The sequence below is a fragment of the Nylanderia fulva genome, unplaced genomic scaffold (genome assembly GCF_048542155.1).
Source record: "Nylanderia fulva isolate GAGA-0341 unplaced genomic scaffold, ASM4854215v1 Scaffold11, whole genome shotgun sequence".
In the NCBI taxonomy this organism is placed as follows: Eukaryota; Metazoa; Arthropoda; class Insecta; order Hymenoptera; family Formicidae; genus Nylanderia; species Nylanderia fulva.
The window spans coordinates 3,104,192-3,123,563 of NW_028189302.1; the positions used below are offsets into that span (position 1 = coordinate 3,104,192).

A 19,372-nucleotide genomic window follows, 5' to 3' on the forward strand; every position below is an offset into this window, starting at 1 on the left:
TAGTAAATGTTACATATTAATAAATATCTTCTATCTCCATAAATTCTCCATAAATATCTACTATCGATCGAGTTCTGCAAATGAGCATCGCGATATCTTGTTCATGAAATTTTATATAATTATATAAAAAGTTGCAATGTTAAAAACGAGTTCGCGGCTATTATTATCGATATTTTTATCGGCACTCTGTATTCCCATATATAGCAGTCTATAATTAATTAAACGCATACTGGGATTAAAACAAAATTTAAATTGAAAAGATTAGTATTGAAATACATGATACGACAATTAAACGAGACAATGTTAACGTAATAAACGTTTAAAGGGAGAAGAACGGATCGTCTCGATTTACAACACGATGACACGCTGCGCTTTGCCGGACCGAGACACGCGTGTGTAACCGAAAAAAAATAAATAAAAAAATAAAATAAAATAACCGCGAAGATTAAAACATCGAGAGGACCTTCCACAGCAGCCACGTCAATTAATATCTCGCGGGCCCATTATTAACGTCCGTGGAAAGCGACGGCGATACCGTGGAGCGCCAGCTTCCCCGGCGACTTAAGGCGCTTCAGGAAACCGAAATAAATTACGGCGCGGAGAGAGGTGCATATTTAATTCGAGCAATTAATGCCGTCTTGTAAAACACGCCGTTGGGGGGTGGCTGTTGCTGTAGCCCTCCCTCTTTCCTGGCAGTAATGAGCCCGATAAATCAACTGGCTCTGCACTCGAAACTTCGCGGATAACTTTGGGCTCCTGCAGTTTCTTGCCGGGACTTTCCGGGAGCGTACCTCGTCTAATTGATAAATGCGGACGAAAGGTAACGGGAGGCGCGATATACAAGGACTCGTGTAAGAGGCATTTTCTTACTTTTGCATCGTATCCCTGGATTTTTCACGCTGGCGTCGAATTTTATACTAAACGCAAATTTTTATTAAGATTGTATCTCACCGTATTCATTTTTTTATTATTATTATATGTGCGCCTCAGTTTGAAAATGGTCGAAATGTGAGCTTGCGAATTTCTAATATTAATTACAGACGATATAAAAAAAAAGTATAGGTAATTTCTAACTCGACTGATTTGCCAAAGTTGTACTTATCTGGAGGAGTCCCTCGCGCGCCTGAAAAGTCAATGATATACGGGCGACGCGCGCTTAAACGCAATTACGAGGCGTGAAGCATCTTCCGCCTGTATCCACAAATCATTTAATCACCCCGGTTGAAAGACGCTTTCGCGCAAATTTCGCCGTAATCCTTCGTCGTTCCCCCGGATTTATGGCGATTAATTAGGCATAAAAATCTTGGTCGTTCGAGAAAAAAAATGCCACAGATTGCCCCACTTAATCCCCGGCTAATCGCCTTCTGCGGTAGGGATGGCACCTCCTGACGTCCCGCTGGAAATTCATTAAAGCGATATCGCGTTTGTTTCCCCCTTACATCGTAATGACGCGATATAACAAATCCGCTAATTAAATTGCGTCGCAGCCTCGCGAAATTATTTCTTATATATATTTCCGAAGCAAATACTTTAGTTGTCATTCAAATTATACCAGATCGATTAACGTTACTGTTTCGTATAATGTATATTCTCTTGCTAAAGTTACAATTTAATATATTTGTTAACATAGATGAGAATATACATATATATATATATACGCTGCCTCTTCTTCCTCGTCACTGAAAGCTTTAACCTATCGCGCAGAAACGGATTAACTCTTTGTGCAACTGGTTTATCCAAGCATGAATGTAGTCTCCATAAGTATACGACCTCGTAATACGGCTTATTAAAATTACAAACGACCGGGTGGAATGGCCCGGGTCCAGACCGCATCTCGTCGAGGGACAGACCGCGACAGAGCTGAGACAGCTCGTGACCAGAACAGACAGAGGGGTAGTAGTACAGAGAGAAAGAGAGAGAGAGAGAGATAAGTTCCACAAGTCTATTCCACGAAGCTGCTTTATGCGGGCATCCGGAGCCTCGACCACTAGGGATTACTCTTCGAGGTCTGCACGGACTCGCAGCGACCGCGAGCAGACGAGCTCTCTCGCCACGCCATTCTGTCCTGGATTAATGTTATTGCTTTGCTTAGTCTCTCCTTGGACTACCTCCTTGTCCACCTTTTGTCAACGAAACGGACGATTTATTGCGTGCTACATCGCGCTTAATCGTGAAGCTCGAGAGATAATTGCGACATATGACTATATCTCATCAAAATTTTTACCTAAGCAAATGTCGCGCTTGTGCTAATTAAAATATCTATCATTCAGATTTAAGTGTTTTATGTGACTTGAAAAATATTATTGAGGTTTTATAAAGATGTGTAAAAAATATAGGATAAAAATTCGTGACGTATATGAACATCTTTGGAAACGTTATATCTTTCAAGAAGAATCGGATGGGCCGATCTTACACGACTTTTCATTGTCATGTTCGTTTTTTCTTGTCGCGATAATTAATCGTTGTAGTACGCTAGATCTAACGATTAACCGCCGGGGAATGAATCCCGGATTGACGTCGGGACAAAAATCGGTAACGCGACATCCGCTCGTGTGAACGCCACGTTGGCGGCGATATTAATTACGATAATTGCTATCCGGTTGATAAATGACTGTCCGCACGATCAGGGCGACGATCACGAATGAGGTCTATTCACGCCGTCGACGTCGCTATCCGGCGTTTCGCGACAACGATCTCGGTCGCCGATGTAGGTAATTAAAACTGGCTAATGAAGCTTCCACAAGGATGTGCTGCTGGTAGTCGCGCGAAAGTCTCATATCTCAAATCGGAAAGAAAGTACCCCTCTTCCTCATCGCGTATTAATAAATATATACGATCCTTCCTAGACACTGTCCTGCATTCTTCGATATTAATTAATGCCGTCGTTCTTAATCGTGTGAATGCAAATGTCGCGCTGACAAAGTCTCTAGAAACGCGAGTCGCGTCGTATAAAGATTCAATCGAAGTTCAATCGAAATATTGCGATTTTACACAGGATTGTTGCGAACGCGAGATCTGTTCGCAATCAATGTATATACTTGCGCTTATGATCGGACATGTGGTTGAAACCCGCAAATCGCAACTATACTTATTGCGGAATTCGATACAAACTGATCCAGCAATTTTAAGTTACATTTCTGCTATCCGTTGCAATTGCTGTGAGATTCGTTCGCAACCGCAAGAAAATAACAGAATGCGCGCAAATGTCATTTCGAATCAAGCAACCGATATATTTTTAGCCATAATAAAAATTGATTAAGAGCATATATTATAATAATATTATATATTCCGTTATAATACAGTATTGTATATTATAATTTATAAATATAATATATATATACCATATAATGTAATATATAATTATAATATAATAAATAATATTTTATTATAATATAGTAAATTTTACACGTCTCCGTTTTTTCTTTTCTCGCTCTCCGTCGTATACGAAAGTCTAATTTTACTCTACAGAAATAAACGCACCTAGTGGAAGTTTATATCTTTACGACGTAGAATGAAACTCATGTTTTCTCTTATTCATCCTTCTTTTCCGCGCGCATTTACACCTGTAATTTATAACAGTCACGAAGCTATCCGATGCGACGTCGCGCGCGGACGCGAGAGTTAATGCGCGGAGTTATACGATCCACATTCTATCGCGTCGGATGAGAGTGCAAGATGCCTCGGAGACGAGAGCGGAACGCGAGAGAATTCATCGTGTCGTCACGATGCATCCCGCCGACGAGCTTAGTGTCGTCGAATGGAGGAATGCCTAAGGGGGAGTTCGTGTATCCATCGAGCGTATCCGTCAGCTTGATACCGGGTGTCGAGGTTCTTCTTCTTTCCTTTGGCCCGCGTGCCAAAAAAATAAATAAAATAAAATAAAATACACATAGACTCTAACATTCGGTCGCGAGGGAGATGCTAGTGACAAGAGCCGTAATTACGCTAAACGATTTCCGAGGAGGGCGAACGCGGTGTGGCTAACGATTGTAAATGCGGTGGACGACGAGAAAAGACGCTGGGGTACTCTTTCTTTCTCTCTCGTGAGGTAGCCGTCGCGCACCTTTCAAGAGGCCGTTCCACGTCCTTGCGTCGTGTGAATCGGGAGATTAGTCGATTCACGGCGACCGCTGATTTACGATCTCACAGCCGGATAATGATACGCTAACGTCTGTAGACATATTGTATATTCGATGACAATCGCCGTGTCCGGCAAACGAAGAATCGGGACAAACGTGACTCTTCAAAAAAAAAAAAAAAAAAATGTTTTCGCTGCATCTGATAAATATCCGATTTTTAATCTGCATATTTTTCAAAAATTACAGATGGTCTAAATAATTGTGTAAAATCGAAGCATATATAATTTCAACAAAAGAATCGTTTTATTTTTGAGTAGATTTTTTCTTTCGACGTTTATCGATCGCGTTTTTCATATCTTGGATTGGCTACTAATATGCACAGCTGTTCGACTGTCATTTTAAGTAGTGCTTTCCTCGAGATCGAAAATCGAGACACGATTGGGATTATCATCGAGCGCGCAATAATTACATAACGTCGTCGTGGCGCAGAAGAACTAAGCGAAGTTCGGGCGTGACGCGATATCGACGCGCTCCTTTCCGAGAGAACGAGCGCTTCCCCTTTAACGATCTCTCACACGATACGGCCTAATGACTGGCATCGGGGCGTCCCTTTCTCTCCTCTCGATACGGTATTCGAAGAAAAGCAACGTCGCGACTCGGCCGGCCGGGATGGTTCGGTGGACCAGAAATCGAGCTGCAAGTCACGACGTGGAGGGCGAGACGAGCTTCCGAGGATGCACAAGTATCTACACATAACGTTTTACCGCCCCACCCGAATATATACCTCCTCGCGCGGATCCTCTCCTCTTCGGGGAAGCGTGTTTCACGTTTTTTTTTTCTCCTTGTCTAAAGCGCCTCTCTCGCTTTCTCCCGACATTCTCCGTGAAGAAGCCGCCGTAGGAATCCACCTTATTGACAGGTTCACGGCTCCCGAAGATATTCCCTTGCTGCATTATCCGCGGCACGTTTTCTCTCCGCGCTGGCCCTCCCGGGTTCGTTCCGAAGTGTACTTGTCGTCGGTGCTTGGAATAGATCGACTAACAGCACGAGCTGCTTAAACCAACTCGGCTCGAGCACGATTAAAAGCGAACGATGTCGTGAAAAGGCGCTTTCCAAAAATAAAGATATACGCTCGCGTGTAATTTAGGTGACGACATTTAGTCGAAACAAAAATAATTTATTTTACAAGAATGCCTCCTCTTCGCAATATTCTCGATAAAACTTCGTCCGCCGGATTTAGAGAGCCCGGGAAAAAAGGAAAAGAAGAATATACGCGTCCGTGTGTGTACGAGCGACAGCACCATTAACACCTCCCGGACAAATCACTCGATTTTCTCGGACGATTTTCCCGCAGCACGTCCGGCAAATAAGGAAACACGATGTATCACCCGTGGGACGAGAGACGACAAGAGGGGATGAACGGTCAGAGGTGGTTTACTGCTCGGCGGTAATGACGAAACAGATGGCCTCCTCTGCTTCCTCGTCTCCGACGTCTAAGAATGAGGAGGCTTCTGGAAGGAGTCGAAGGAGAGAAAGAGAGAGAGAAAGACACGCAGAGCGTCCCGCAGGAAAGAGGGGACCGGGATCTCTCTCAAGACCCGAGGATCCTTGATGAAGTGCCGCCATTATCGGTACAGGACAAAACCCACTTTTGCGCCGGCGAGCGACTTTATTACCCGCGAACACACGCTTCCTGAAGTCCCACTGCGGGGACTCCGTCCGTGTACGACGCCAGGACCTTAACGAGCTTACCGGCTATCGGGCCTTTTACTGCTCGCGACGGCTTAACTGCTGCCGCAGCATCGCGGGAACGTAACAAACAACACCGTTGTTGCGCGGATTCCGAAATGCGAGCGTAAACGGTACGTAAGCGAAAACAGAACGCTGCTAATTGGCGATTGCCCTATCTCATGATAATTTTTAATTGGGAAGATAGAACTTTATTAGTCGAGTATATGCGGGGCATTCAATTCTCCACCTCTTCCGGTTTTACTTTATCTTAATAATAGTTTTATCTTATCGCGCATATAATGACTTATAAATCAAGAGAAGATCCTCCGCGCGCGTGAGGTTGCTCTTCAATTAATACTTTATACTTTATCTTAAAAATGTATCGCCATTGACGTAACTCGTAAACGTGACGCAATTTTTTCCCCCAATTATATATATTCCCACATAAATATATATATAATATTTTAATTTGGAATATTTTCTCTTCATACACACAGTTTTATCATTATAATACATTTTTACAATGAATGAATCAAATAAATTTGAAAAGAGACACGTCTCGCTATAGACGCACAGAAAAAAACAGTATCCTTGAAAGAATGCAAATATGCCTTGATTCAAGTATATTTTATCCTTATAATAGCGCCAAATATAAATAATTTTGGATAAAGGATAATTTGTCCTTAAAACAAAGTGCAAAATATTCTTGGTTGAAGCTGAAATTTACTTATAAATATTGCAAGGACAAGTGACAAGTGAGCATCGGATATAAACAGTACTTTCAAGTATATATAATAATTCTTAGTTCAAATGTGACTAAGTTTGTTTTTACCATATGCGATTTTTAAAACAAGAATATATCTTAAGGATAAAATATACTTTACACAAACTTATTTATTATTGAGGCAAATGAAAATTTGTGATTACAAAGAGCATTCCATGCTTAAATCAATCAAATAGCGTTCAAGAATAAAAATATACTTGAATCAAGGATTCCTTTTTTTCTGTGCGCCTTACAACGTTGAACGCTCGCCGATAATTATACGCGTAAAACTCACGTGTCGGATTGATATACGAGTGCGATCGGGATTGGACGTGCGACATAAACGCGCGGGAAAGTCGCGACATCCTCGACGTCCTTGTCGTTCTTATCGTCGTCAGGCTCGACTCATCGGTGCATCGTTAGTCGTATGCAAGTACATGCATACATTTATATACGCCCGTGGGCAATGTTTGGCGCAACGCGTCTCGTAGCGTCTCCTCTCTCCCTAACGAAGCATTCATGCCGATCGCGATACTTCTCAGGTCTTTTTTCCCCGACACGTTGCGCGATGATATAACGGTTAACTCTTCTCGAAACGCCCGGAGCGGAAAGCGCGCGCGACCGTAAAGCGCGAATTCAACCTACGAGAGATTAAATAGGACTTATCGCGTGCGCATCGTAATTATCCGACGATATAAAAATGTATGGAATAACGTTGAACGCGAGATCAACTGCCTCGGAAGATGAAACGATACTTTAAAAAAATTTTGGTGAGAAATATTGAGACGTGTTCTGAATGTTCTCATTCTCAAAATGCTTTTTTTAAGCGATATGGAAATGTTAATAATGTTTATGAGACTCTTAGGTTATATGAACGAGTGATTTAATGTTAGCATTTAAGCAAATTTCAGTCACGAAGAGATAATGTATTTTTCGAATTATATATCAGCAGATTTTATGTCAAAGTATCAAGTTAGAGAAAAATAGTATACATATATGTATATTAAATTTGTCTCGATTTAAATATTAAAAATATTGACATTTGAAAATAATAAAATATATTTAAATAATGAGGAATTTAATTAAGCTTTCCCAATCCTAGTTTGAATGTAAATATATAAAAAAAAAACTAGTTAACTTTTTATAATTTCGACGTATTTTTCTCGAACTGCAATTTTTTTTTCGAATATACGATGTTTAAAGATTGACGTCGTAATCCCGAAATGTCAAACTCGCCACAGCAGCTAAACAGCAACGGTGCAGATCATCGCCCCGCGGTGAGGCGCAGCGAAAAAGTTTATGAACGGTTTATGGACGCAATAATCCGCTCGTGAGTAACACAATACAGGCTAATTATAGAGGACGAGGTCCAGGCTGGCCGACAGGCATTAACGTACGCGTTAAACTCACGGCGCGACAGCCTGGGTGGCTTTCCCGCGCTTCTACTCTCTTTTTATTATTTCACGTCTCTCCTGCGACTCGCGCGCACTTTGATCCTCGCGTCGCTAATGCGTCTCTGTTATTTCAGTCCTTATCCGTGACAGCTAGACCACCGACAGCCGCGAAGGCGACTTTTCGATTCGTGTAAACCGATCCCGGGATAGCCCCCTTCGCAGCGACGTGCCACGAAACCGATCCATCTCAACTCCTTCGAAGTCGTTTCATCGAGCGCGATCAGAATCGATACCGAGATTCTTGAGAAAAACGGAAGAAACGTTATTCGTCACTGAACCTTAATGAGCGAGTCTTAATTATGCAAACTTTTAGTACGCGGAGAAAGAGAGAGAGAGAGAGCTGCTAATTAGACTAGGGTTAAATAGATTGTTAGATCGAGGATGAGAGCCATAAAATGATTACTAAAATCTCGGGCTGAGCTGACAAAAATATAGTTCTTTACGAATCTGAGATATATCAGAAATAGTTTATATATTTTATACATAAAATATTATTTAATTTTTGCGTGTTTGAGAAAAAATATTTTAAAAAAGTACTTATGAATTTTTGACGATTCAATATTATAATTTATAATGCATATATATATCTTTGCATATTTTAAAATAGATTAATATTTCATAAATTAATTTTTTATAACATTAATTTTATATTTTTATGTGCAGAATGATAAAAATATAATCGAGTATGTACGAAAAAATATTCCATTTAAAATAAATGTAATTATAGTGTATAATTATATATATATATATATATATATATTACAATTTTGCATTTATGAAAAAAATATCGTAAGATAACTAATAAATAAGAGAACCATGTGTGTATACATACATATTTCAAATTGCTAGAAATATTTTTATAAGTCCACACGAAGATAGAATTTTTTTAGTACCAATTAGTAACATCGATTCAAGGAATAATTCGTGACGATTCTCGAATCATTTCAAAAATACAATAGGACAAAGATGGAACCGATTTATTTTTTACGGAAACGAGAAATCGAGTCGGCGAGTTAGGCAGATCGACGTCGAAAGTACAAAAAGCAGCACCCTTGTCTCGGGTGACGGGGCGATTTCGACGACCCTCGTTTTGTAAACTAGGCGCGAGGGAATTTTCGGCTAAAAAGCGGGTGATTAATGGTCGTCGCTGTCTAAAAAGCTCCCCGTTCTCTGTCTCTTTTTCGCTCGATGCGCGTATCGGAGAGTTCCTTAGTAAGGGCCCGCACGCCCGTAATTGATTCCGGATTACTTGTCGCAGATGAGCAACGACGAAACGACTATCACGAGATGACTCTTGACATCGCAGCGTAATATAAACACTCTCAACGTGACATAATTTTTGTTGTCGAATATTATTCTGTCGATCTCTCAGATCAATTTTAATAATAAAAATAATACTATAATAGTATTCTGTCGATTCTTTTTATTTAACTACTTTTGTTTTAAATCTTGTTGCTTACGAGTCTCTCACGATCTCGAAGAGGCAACGAAATGGGTTTTCTCTTCGAGCGTTTTCCAAAATTTTCGACACTAACGGGCGTCTGTCGTGCTTGCGTGAGGACGGTAGGAAGCGAGGAGTATCTCTAATATTTCAAAGCGCGCGTTGAGAGCGGCAGACGAGCGAGCACGCGGAATGTGCTGGGAGTAATTTGAACAAACGTACGACAACATTCTCATTTGTCACGCGAATGACGCGCGAGGTAGGTATACGAGCGACACGGCTACGTGCCAGAAATACCGGCGATGGACACACTTTTTTGTCGCCCGTGTCGGCGACCATCTGGGCGGAATCCGGTCGTAATGAGAGCTACGTGTCAAAGGGTTTTTATTTTTGTGCCGGAGGGACAGAAACACGATCGACGGATTCGAGACGAAAGGGAGAGATGCGAAGATAAAGTTAGAACAGCTTTTCGTTTCGAATAATTTGGAAATATTCCGCATTCTTGCTTAAAAAGTGTATAATTTATTAATTACTCGATATGTTACATATAGTGATATCGTCGCGTTGAAAAACAGTAAAGAGCGAAACTGAATTATATACGAGTTTACAACTGAATCCAAATCTCTTTCTTCAATCACGCGGAGAAATATTGATTTCGAGATTACGGCGAGGATTTTTACATCAAAATCTGACTCGAAAGCTCCGGCTCGGTACGACCGGGACACATCGGCCCGTGTTTGCGAAGCGCAAACGCCGCTAATTAAAATCTCTTGGCCCTTCTCGTCCGGTAATCAACGAATGCCCTCAGGCTGTGAGAATGGTCAACGTTCCTCGGGCTTTTGACCCTTTTACCTAGCGCCCAATCGCTCAATCCGGGTTTTCACGATTGCAAGGAAGTTTTTCAAACTATCTATTTGTATGATCTGTCCATTTCAAATGCTTAAAAAATTCTGATAACAGCTCAATCTCCATTTTGACTCAATATGTGTACATATCTTATTAAATCTATTATTAATTAGAATAAAATCTTGAACGTTTATTTTAAGCTTAATTTTTTTTTTCAACGAAACGACGCTCGTCAATTCAATTCCGCGTGATATATGATCAAATTTCGTGTATAGAGTCGCAGTTACAGAGTCGCGTGCGAGACCAATGACGTATCAGTTTTGATGTTCTCTTAGGGTATCGCCTATGGATAAATTTTCGAACAAACAAAACATATGCTACCCAACATCCGTGAAAAGTCGAATTGTATCGATCATATTAGAGATTGAAATTTATTTGTACCTATATGTACGTGCAAGGAATTCAAGTTTCAAAAATTCACAACAAAATTATATTAATTTAAATATCGAAAATTATGATATATTTAATAAAAAATGCGATTATTTTATTATTTTACATATATATTATATAAGAAATGTCAAAGTGCGCGAATAAGTGACAGAAAATGTGTATATAAACCTACAAGAGAATTATAAAATATAAATCATAATTTAATTCTCTCTTTAAAACTTGCAATTATTTTTCGTCAATTTACGATATCAAAATCATTGATCTATAGATATTTATAATTTTCATATTAAATTTATTAATATATCTAAACAATTTAGAGTAGTAATAATTTGATAAATGTATAAAGAAATTTATTTAAAAGAAACATTGCGCTAATATTTAATCAAATTTCCACAAGTCTTTTTATATAAATTTGTTATGCCTTATATTGGTATCTCAGCTTCAAAGCGCAGGTTTCTGAACCGAAGGAAAAGAGTTCGCTACTATTAATAATCCCGCATGGCGCGTGCGGCTGCGACAGTCGTATGTCACTAACGGGTGGCATGAAATGTTTGTTTGGCCGCGGTGGCCACCGGTTTGACAAACACGGCCGTGCAACGAGGAGGAATATCCGACGGATAGCGAGGGGAGAAGCTTAACCGGAGGACATTTGATATTTTCACAAGCTGCCAGGCAGGCGTCGCGACGCGTCGCGCCACATCGGATAGAAATAGTGCGCGAGATCTCGCGAGACTCTATATACGAGAAAGAGAAGGAGTAAGCGGAGAGATTTATCAGCTTTTAATGGCCCGGCGCTCGTAAAAAGCTGTACCGAGACTTTGTCAACGACTTTGTCAAAGTTATATCAACAGGGGCTCGTTGCCAACAGCTGGCCCAGGCTGCCAAGTTATTTCGAAATTAACGGCGACTTGTTTATGGGTGACGACACCGCACCGTCGAATCTCCGAATCTTCCTCGCGGCGCAAACGGCTCTCTTCGGGGAAGGCGCCTTTGCTCGAGACTTTGTAGAACAATTTGTTTACAGGGATGCATCAGCGGGATAAACGAAAGGTCCCGGGCCGTTGTCGTTGAATGGATCGCGTTTGGCGAACACGCCGAAGCGAAATGTTTATGCGACGCGACTAAATTTAAATGACCGAATTTTCTGTCTTTCTGTGTTTGACACTTCCTCACCACCAAATGCGTGATGTGTCCGAAAGTTACATATGTTAACTTAGTATTTTCTTTCATATAAATTTCGGTATAATTATAATTTTTTATGAATAGGTACTTATATAAAATCCCTGATATGTTTCAAATGCAAAGTGAAAGTTTAATTTATTGCAATTTATTAAAGAAAATACTTTTGTTTAATGAGATCTACACATCTTCTTATGGCAATAAAATAGGCATATATAGATTGCCATTATTCCAATTTTCTTGTTCTTGTTAAGACGCATGAACAAATATATAATATGTATAATAATAATAAAAAACTATTCTACAAGTAAAAAGGTAAAAATGCACGCCAAGTACATAAAAAAATATACAAACTTATATGCAACAAATTAGAAGTTTAAATAAATTTATAAAATTAAGGCAATATAAATATTTATATATACTTGACGTTTTTTTTACCATAAATTTAAAGTTTGTGACTCACCGACCGTTGCACAGCGATATTGAAGTATTGATCTGTAACAAACAAAAGATCTAAATTGTAGTAGGTATAATTTAAAATAATTAATATTCTAAAAAATTATGCGCACCGAATTTAATATTTTCATATTTATATTAAAAAGAAAAATATATTTAATGTAATAACTTTATACTAAAAGGAATTTTTCTTTTAAATAAAAACATTTAAACATGAATATTGAAGGATTAGATTTTATTTGAAAGTTTTTTATTTTTCTAAGTTTTGCTCTTTTAAATTGTTCAAATAGATACACCAAATTAATTCACATAACAATACTGTATTCGTTTTATACTTTTTGATATTTTTTTATACAAATTTTTAATCATAGAATAAATTAACTATTCTTAAAAAATTATCAGATTTCAAGAAATAATGTACGAAGCGAATATTATAAAACATTACGAAAAATATTTATAATTTTATAAAATAATTTTTTCATATTTAATTTTTTTCGGTGTGTTTAAAGTTAGCATTTTATTTTGTGAAAATTTATAAATAATTAAGAATTCTGACTTTATTTACAATAGTTCTCTTGAAAATCGAACTAGCGTCTCACCTTAAACTCAAAATATGCATTTCTCAAGCAAAATCATTATTTTAAAAAATTTCTAAGTGTTTTCATTATCATAATTTTATGAAAAGGCATTGTACGTGTCGAAAACTAGATGAAAACTGTTTTGAAAAAAAAACAGAGCTAATAAATATAAATTTAAAGTGTCAAACAGGCAAGAGCTAATAAAAATCGAATGGTACCTCACCTTTAAACTCGTAAATATGCACTTTTCGGGCAAAATAATTATTTTAAAAACATGTCGAAGTGTTTTAATTATCAAAATTCTTTGAAAATGCATTATATAAGCCAAAAATTATTAACAAGAACTGCTTTAAAAAAAGAAGTCTTAAAAATCGACTAACATCTTACCTTTAAACACGTAAATATGCATTTTTTTGGGCAATATTATTATTTAAAAAAATGTTTTAAGTGTTTTAATTATCCAAACTTTTTGGAAAGGCATTATATATGCCATAAACTAAATATAAAAACTGTTTGAAAAAAATATAACTTTCGAAAATCGACTATCTCATCTCTATGTCTATTAAATTTAACAGTAAAAACAATAAAAATAAAACTAAATAAATTTTTTACCATGTAGTTCATCCGTCATTGCCCGATGCCACCCTGGGCCTGCTCCTCCTCTCAGAAGACATTTCGAAACACTTGCACTCGCGTTATTTTTCCGTTCGCGACGAGAGCAGCGACGCCCAAATTTTAGATATCACATTTTCGACGAGCTTCACTAAAACGCGACAATCGCGAGAGCTTATTCGCGCGCGAATAAATCCGATGCTCCAATTTTCGCGTCGCCTCTTATCGGAGGGCCTTATCAAACGACGAAGGCGACTTCCTCACGACGCACTCAGGAATCGCTCACATTCACGAAACGAGCACCTCACTTTACTTCACTATCGCGGAAATCGCTCAGGAGCTTCGACACGCGATAACTCCGAACAATTGAGCGCCGAAATTCGGTAGATAAGAATCGAAATGGCCACTGCGTATGTCGAAATAACAATGGTAACATAACAACGCGACCGTGTTGTTGTTGTTGACTTGAACGGGGCTGTGACGTCACGCCAAGGACGCGGGAAGGAAGAACGAACGTCGAGCGAGACGAAATATCGCGTTTACGATGTCGGTACACAGGACGCGATGAGATGTATACGATAATTAACTACGTAACGACACTCTAATTAATATTAACAATGACACATTCGCGGATCGCATCGACGAAGAATCGAGCACAAGACGTGAGCACGAAAGATGGAAAGTGCACCAGAGGGCAGTACTCTAGACTGTGTAGTGCGATCGAAAATATGTTCACCTAGAGTCAATCGGGCTTCGACCAATCGGAGCCCGAGGATCTCTATTCTGATTGGCCGGGCGAGCTTCAGCCTAGACAAGAATAGAGTTGAGAACGCAATCTAGGTTGCTAACCACTGCTTCGCCGCGCCACCGCGCATGCGCACGCATCCCCACCACGCATGCGCACGCATCCCCACCACTATGACTTGCTTCTTCCCGAGTGTTTCTTCCTGCAGCAAAGCTTCGGTTTGGGACTGATGCTTGCGTGCTTTTTTGCCGGTCCGGTCCGCGACAGTATACGAGTGCGAATGTTAACAGTGTCGAGTATCTTTATATGGTTAATCGTCGCATAAGTCCGATCGCGCGTTTCTGGTCGTATTTCCGTGCCGTCGTGTCGAAGGTCGTTGAGCGACATGAAAGCTCGTAATCAAGTACGTCGCGACGCGCCGCCATGTTGCTCGGCATCGTACGTCGGGCCTCTGCCGTGAACCGTGAGTCGGAAATACTCGGCAAAGAGCGAGAAATACATATATTCATTGTTCATTATCGAAATACGCGACGACCGCGAGTGTATACAGTGCTCGAGAAATGCTCCTTTCGCCGGATTCTCGCTCGTAGAGCTGAAATGATGCAATCGCGAAATGGTGCCGTATGCATTCGCGAAATGGTGGTCGTGTGCAAGGTGCTCGGACGATTTCCGACATTCGCCGGTAGTCATTTCGATTTTGTCTATCGAATTTTGGCGACATTTCGACGCTCCGTTGTTCGAAGTTATCGCGCGTGGAAGCTCCTGCGCGATTTCTTCGTCGTCAAATAGTGAGTGGAAAAATAAAGTGAAGTGCCCGAATCTGGAATAAGTGAGATATAAAATATATAATAAAGTGCAGTGACCAATTTTGGAATATCAGCGAAAATATAGTGAAGTGCCCAAATCTGGAATAAGTGAGATATAAAATATATAATAAAGTGCAGTGGCCAATTTTGGAATATCAGCGAAAATATAGTGAAGTGCCCAAATTCTGGAATAAGTGAGATATAAAATATATATTGAAGTGCAGTGGCCAATTATGGAATATTGGCGACCCCTAGTGCGTCGCGAGGGAATTAGCTGTCGTTGTTTGACAAGACCTCCCGATAGGTGGCTCTCGAAGTAAGTGGCGACGCGAAAATGGAGCATCGTGCGCGAATAAGCTCTCGCGATTCTTTTTTCCCGAAAATGTGATAATAAAAACCCGGACGTCGCCGCTCGCCGCGAACGAAAAAAAGTAAGTAACGCGAGTGTAAGTGTTTCGAAGTTTCTTCTGAGAGGAGGAGGAGGCCCGGGGTGGCATCGGACAACGGCAGAGGTACTACATGGTAAATAATTTATTTTTTATTATTACTATTTTTAGTGTTGTCTGTATTCGAGATAGAGACCAGAGATAACACGAATAATCGAATTCGCTTTTGTGATTATTTAACTTTAATTGTTAACAATTCGTAAGTGTATCTGAGAAACCATTTATCCAAATAAATCGCGTGATTTATATACATACTTAATATACTTAAATTAAGTTAGGTAAAAGTTTAAAGTATCGGAGCGAGATGAAAATTTAATTGTTATATTATAATGTAATATTTATAGACAGTTATTTTTTTTAACTATGGTTTATGAACAAAATTTTTTAAACTATAAAAATTTGCTAGAAAAATTATCTTCCGAATTTAAAGGTGTGCTATTAGTCGATTTTCAAAAGTTCTATTTTTTTTCAAAACAATTTTCATATAGTTTTTAACATTTCTAAAGTTATTTTTTTCTCTAAAGCCGTGATACAATAAATTAAAATTTCGAATCGATAGCATTATCGAAATACGTTCAATATCTTAATTCCATCACGGAACATTTCCGGAAAAAATAATTATGCAAAACATTTTTAATTTTTATAGTTACCAAAACTTTTCAAAAAACCTATTTGCAGAGATCTAAACAATTGCTTTAAAACAAGAACTTAAAAATCGAATGCTATTCATTTAAAATATAGCCATATTTTTCGGGCAACATAATTATGTAAAAAATTCCTAAAAGCTTTAATTCTCAGAACAATGAGTTTGTAGCTGTTAGTAATAATTTTCATTTTGTTTGTAGTTGTACAATTTAGAATTTGCAATTGTTTAAAAAGATGGTCAATAGTCTAATTTGTCAATCATAAAGATTTTTCAAATCTTCCTTTTTCATGTGATTCAGACTCGTTTGAAATTGTTTGAAACAATCGCAAACGAAATTTATATTCAAAAATGCAGATCTTAAAAAATCTTCAAATTTGACAAATATCAGTTTTGACAACTATCTTCAACTATTGTAATTTCTAAATTGTCCAAATAAAAACAAAACGAAAATCACTTTAAACAACTGTCAACGATACTAAATAAGATTGCGATTTCGGAATTGCGTTATTTTAAACATGGAGGCTCGTCATAATTTTAAACTTTTGATTTTCACATTGACGACGCGCACGATCGAAATAATTATCGTCTTCCGTATATAAAAATTAATTCTTTAGATTCAGGTGTCAGATTTACATTGATATTCTAGAAACACGACATTTGCAATTATTTTAATAATTTTTTAAGCAAAGATAAATCGACGTCGAAAAAATTTAAAGAGCGACAGACTTTAAGATATTTCAAATTGACATGCTCAGTATTATTTAAAATCGTTTGCTGTTGTTTGGAACATTTGCAATTGAAATTTACATCGCTGGGAAAAGCAGAATTAAAAAATTTTGAACTTTGAGAAAAATCATCTGTCAAAATTTTTTTTAAACTCTTGTATTTTCTAAACCGTGCAAGTACAAGCGAAACGAAAATCACTTTAAGCAACTGCAAACGATTCTATATAAGACTGCGTATTTAGATTTGTGTTATTTTAAAGTTGGAGTTTCGTCATAATTTTAAACTTTTGATTTTCACATTGACGACGTGCACGATCGAAATACTTATCGTCTTTCGTATATAAAAATTAATTCTTTAGATTCAGGTGTCAGATTTACATTGATATTCTAGAAACACGACATTTGCAAATATTTTAATAATTTTTTAAGCAAAGATAGATCGACGTCAAAAAAATTTAAAGAGTGACAGACTTTAAGATATTTCAAATTTACATGCTCAGTAATATTTAAAATCGTTTGCTGTTGTTTGGAACATTTGCAATTGAAATTTACATCGCTGCGAAAAGCAGAATTTATAAATTTTGAACTTTGAAAAAAATTATCTGTCAAAATTTTTTTTAAACTCTTGTATTTTCTAAACCGTGGAAATACAAGCGAAACGAAAATCACTTTAAGCAACTGTAAACGATTCTATATAAGACTGCGTATTTAGATTTGCGTTATTTTAAAGTTGGAGTTTCGTCATAATTTTAAACTTTTGATTTTCACATTGACGTGCACGATCGAAATACTTATCGTCTTCCGTACATAAAAATTATTCTTTAGATTCAGGTGTCAGATTTACATTAATATTCTAGAAACAACATTTGCAATTATTTGATTAATTTTTTAAGCGAAGATAGATCGACGTCGAATTTGAAGCGAAAAATTTAAAGAGTGACAGACTTTACGATATTTCAAATTTACATGCTCAGTATTATTTAAAATCGTTTGCTGTTGTTTGGAACATTTGCAATTGAAATTTACATCGCTGGAAATAGCAGAATTCAAAAATTTTCAACTTTGAAAAAAATCATCTGTCAAAATTTTTTTTAAACTCTTGTAATTTTTAAACCGTGCAAGTACAAGCGAAACGAAAATCACTTTAAGCAACTGTAAACGATTCTATATAAGACTGCGTATTTAGATTTGGGTTATTTTAAAGTTGGAGTTTCGTCATAATTTTTAACTTTTGATTTTCACATTGACGACGTGCACGATCGAAATACTTATCGTCTTCCGTACATAAAAATTATTCTTTAGATTCAGGTGTCAGATTTACATTAAAATTCTAAAAACAACATTTGCAATTATTTTAATAATTTTTTAAGCGAAGATAGATCGACGTCGAATTTGAAGCGAAAAATTTAAAGAGTGACAGACTTTAAGATATTTCAAATTTACATGCTCAGTATTATTTAAAATCGTTTGCTGTTGTTTGGAACATTTGCAATTGAAATTTACATCGCTGCGAAAAGCAGAATTTATAAATTTTGAACTTTGAAAAAAATCATCTGTCAAAATTTTTTTTAAACTCTTGTATTTTCTAAACCGTGCAAGTATAAGCGACACGAAAATCACTTTAAGCAACTGTAAACGATTCTATATAAGACTGCGTATTTAGATTTGCGTTATTTTAAAGTTGGAGTTTCATCATAATTTTAAACTTTTGATTTTCACATTGACGACATGCACGATCGAAATACTTATCGTCTTCCGTATATAAAAATTAATTCTTTAGATTCAGGTGTCAGATTTACATTGATATTCTAGAAACACGACATTTGCAATTATTTTAATAATTTTTTAAGCAAAGATAAATCGACGTCGAAAAAATTTAAAGAGTGACAGACTTTAAAATATTTCAAATTGACATGCTCAGTATTATTTAAAATCGTTTGCTGTTGTTTGGAACATTTGCAATTGAAATTTACATCGCTGGAAAAAGCAGAATTTAAAAATCTTGAAATTTAAAAAAATTTATCTTTGACAGTTTTGTTTAAACTGCTGTATTTTTTTTAATGTGCAACTTAAAGCGAAACGAAATTCACCTCACACATTTATAAACGATTCTTATTAAGACTGCAGATTTGGATTTGCGTTATTTTCAATTTGGGGAAATACTTGAACTTTCGATTTTTCGAATGACGACGCGAGCGATCGACGTACTATCATTTTCGGTATTAAAAAAATTATTTCTTTATAATCAGCTGTCAGATTCACATTAATATATATTAAAAACACATTTTCAAGTGCGTTTCAATTCTTTAAGCAAAGATAGATCGATTTCGATGTTGAAGCGAAAAATTTAAAAAGTGACAAGCTTTAAGATATGTCAAATATACATGCTCAGTCGTGTTTAGAATCGTTTCTTGT

At 37.4% G+C, this 19,372-nt stretch overlaps 1 protein-coding gene across 1 annotated transcript in view; it reads right to left on the bottom strand.

The window, feature by feature from the left end:
- Positions 1-14,254, bottom strand: part of LOC146724950 (uncharacterized) — a 345,089-nt gene extending 330,835 nt beyond the window's left edge. Inside the window, exons 1-2 of the mRNA XM_085486390.1 lie at positions 13,590-14,254; positions 12,407-12,438 (exon numbers count right to left, since the gene is read on the bottom strand). Coding sequence (XP_085342516.1) covers positions 12,407-12,438; positions 13,590-13,608 — 51 coding nt within the window. The 5' untranslated portion in view covers positions 13,609-14,254. The remainder of the gene's footprint in view (positions 1-12,406; positions 12,439-13,589) is intronic.
- Positions 14,255-19,372: the final 5,118 nt, after the last annotated feature.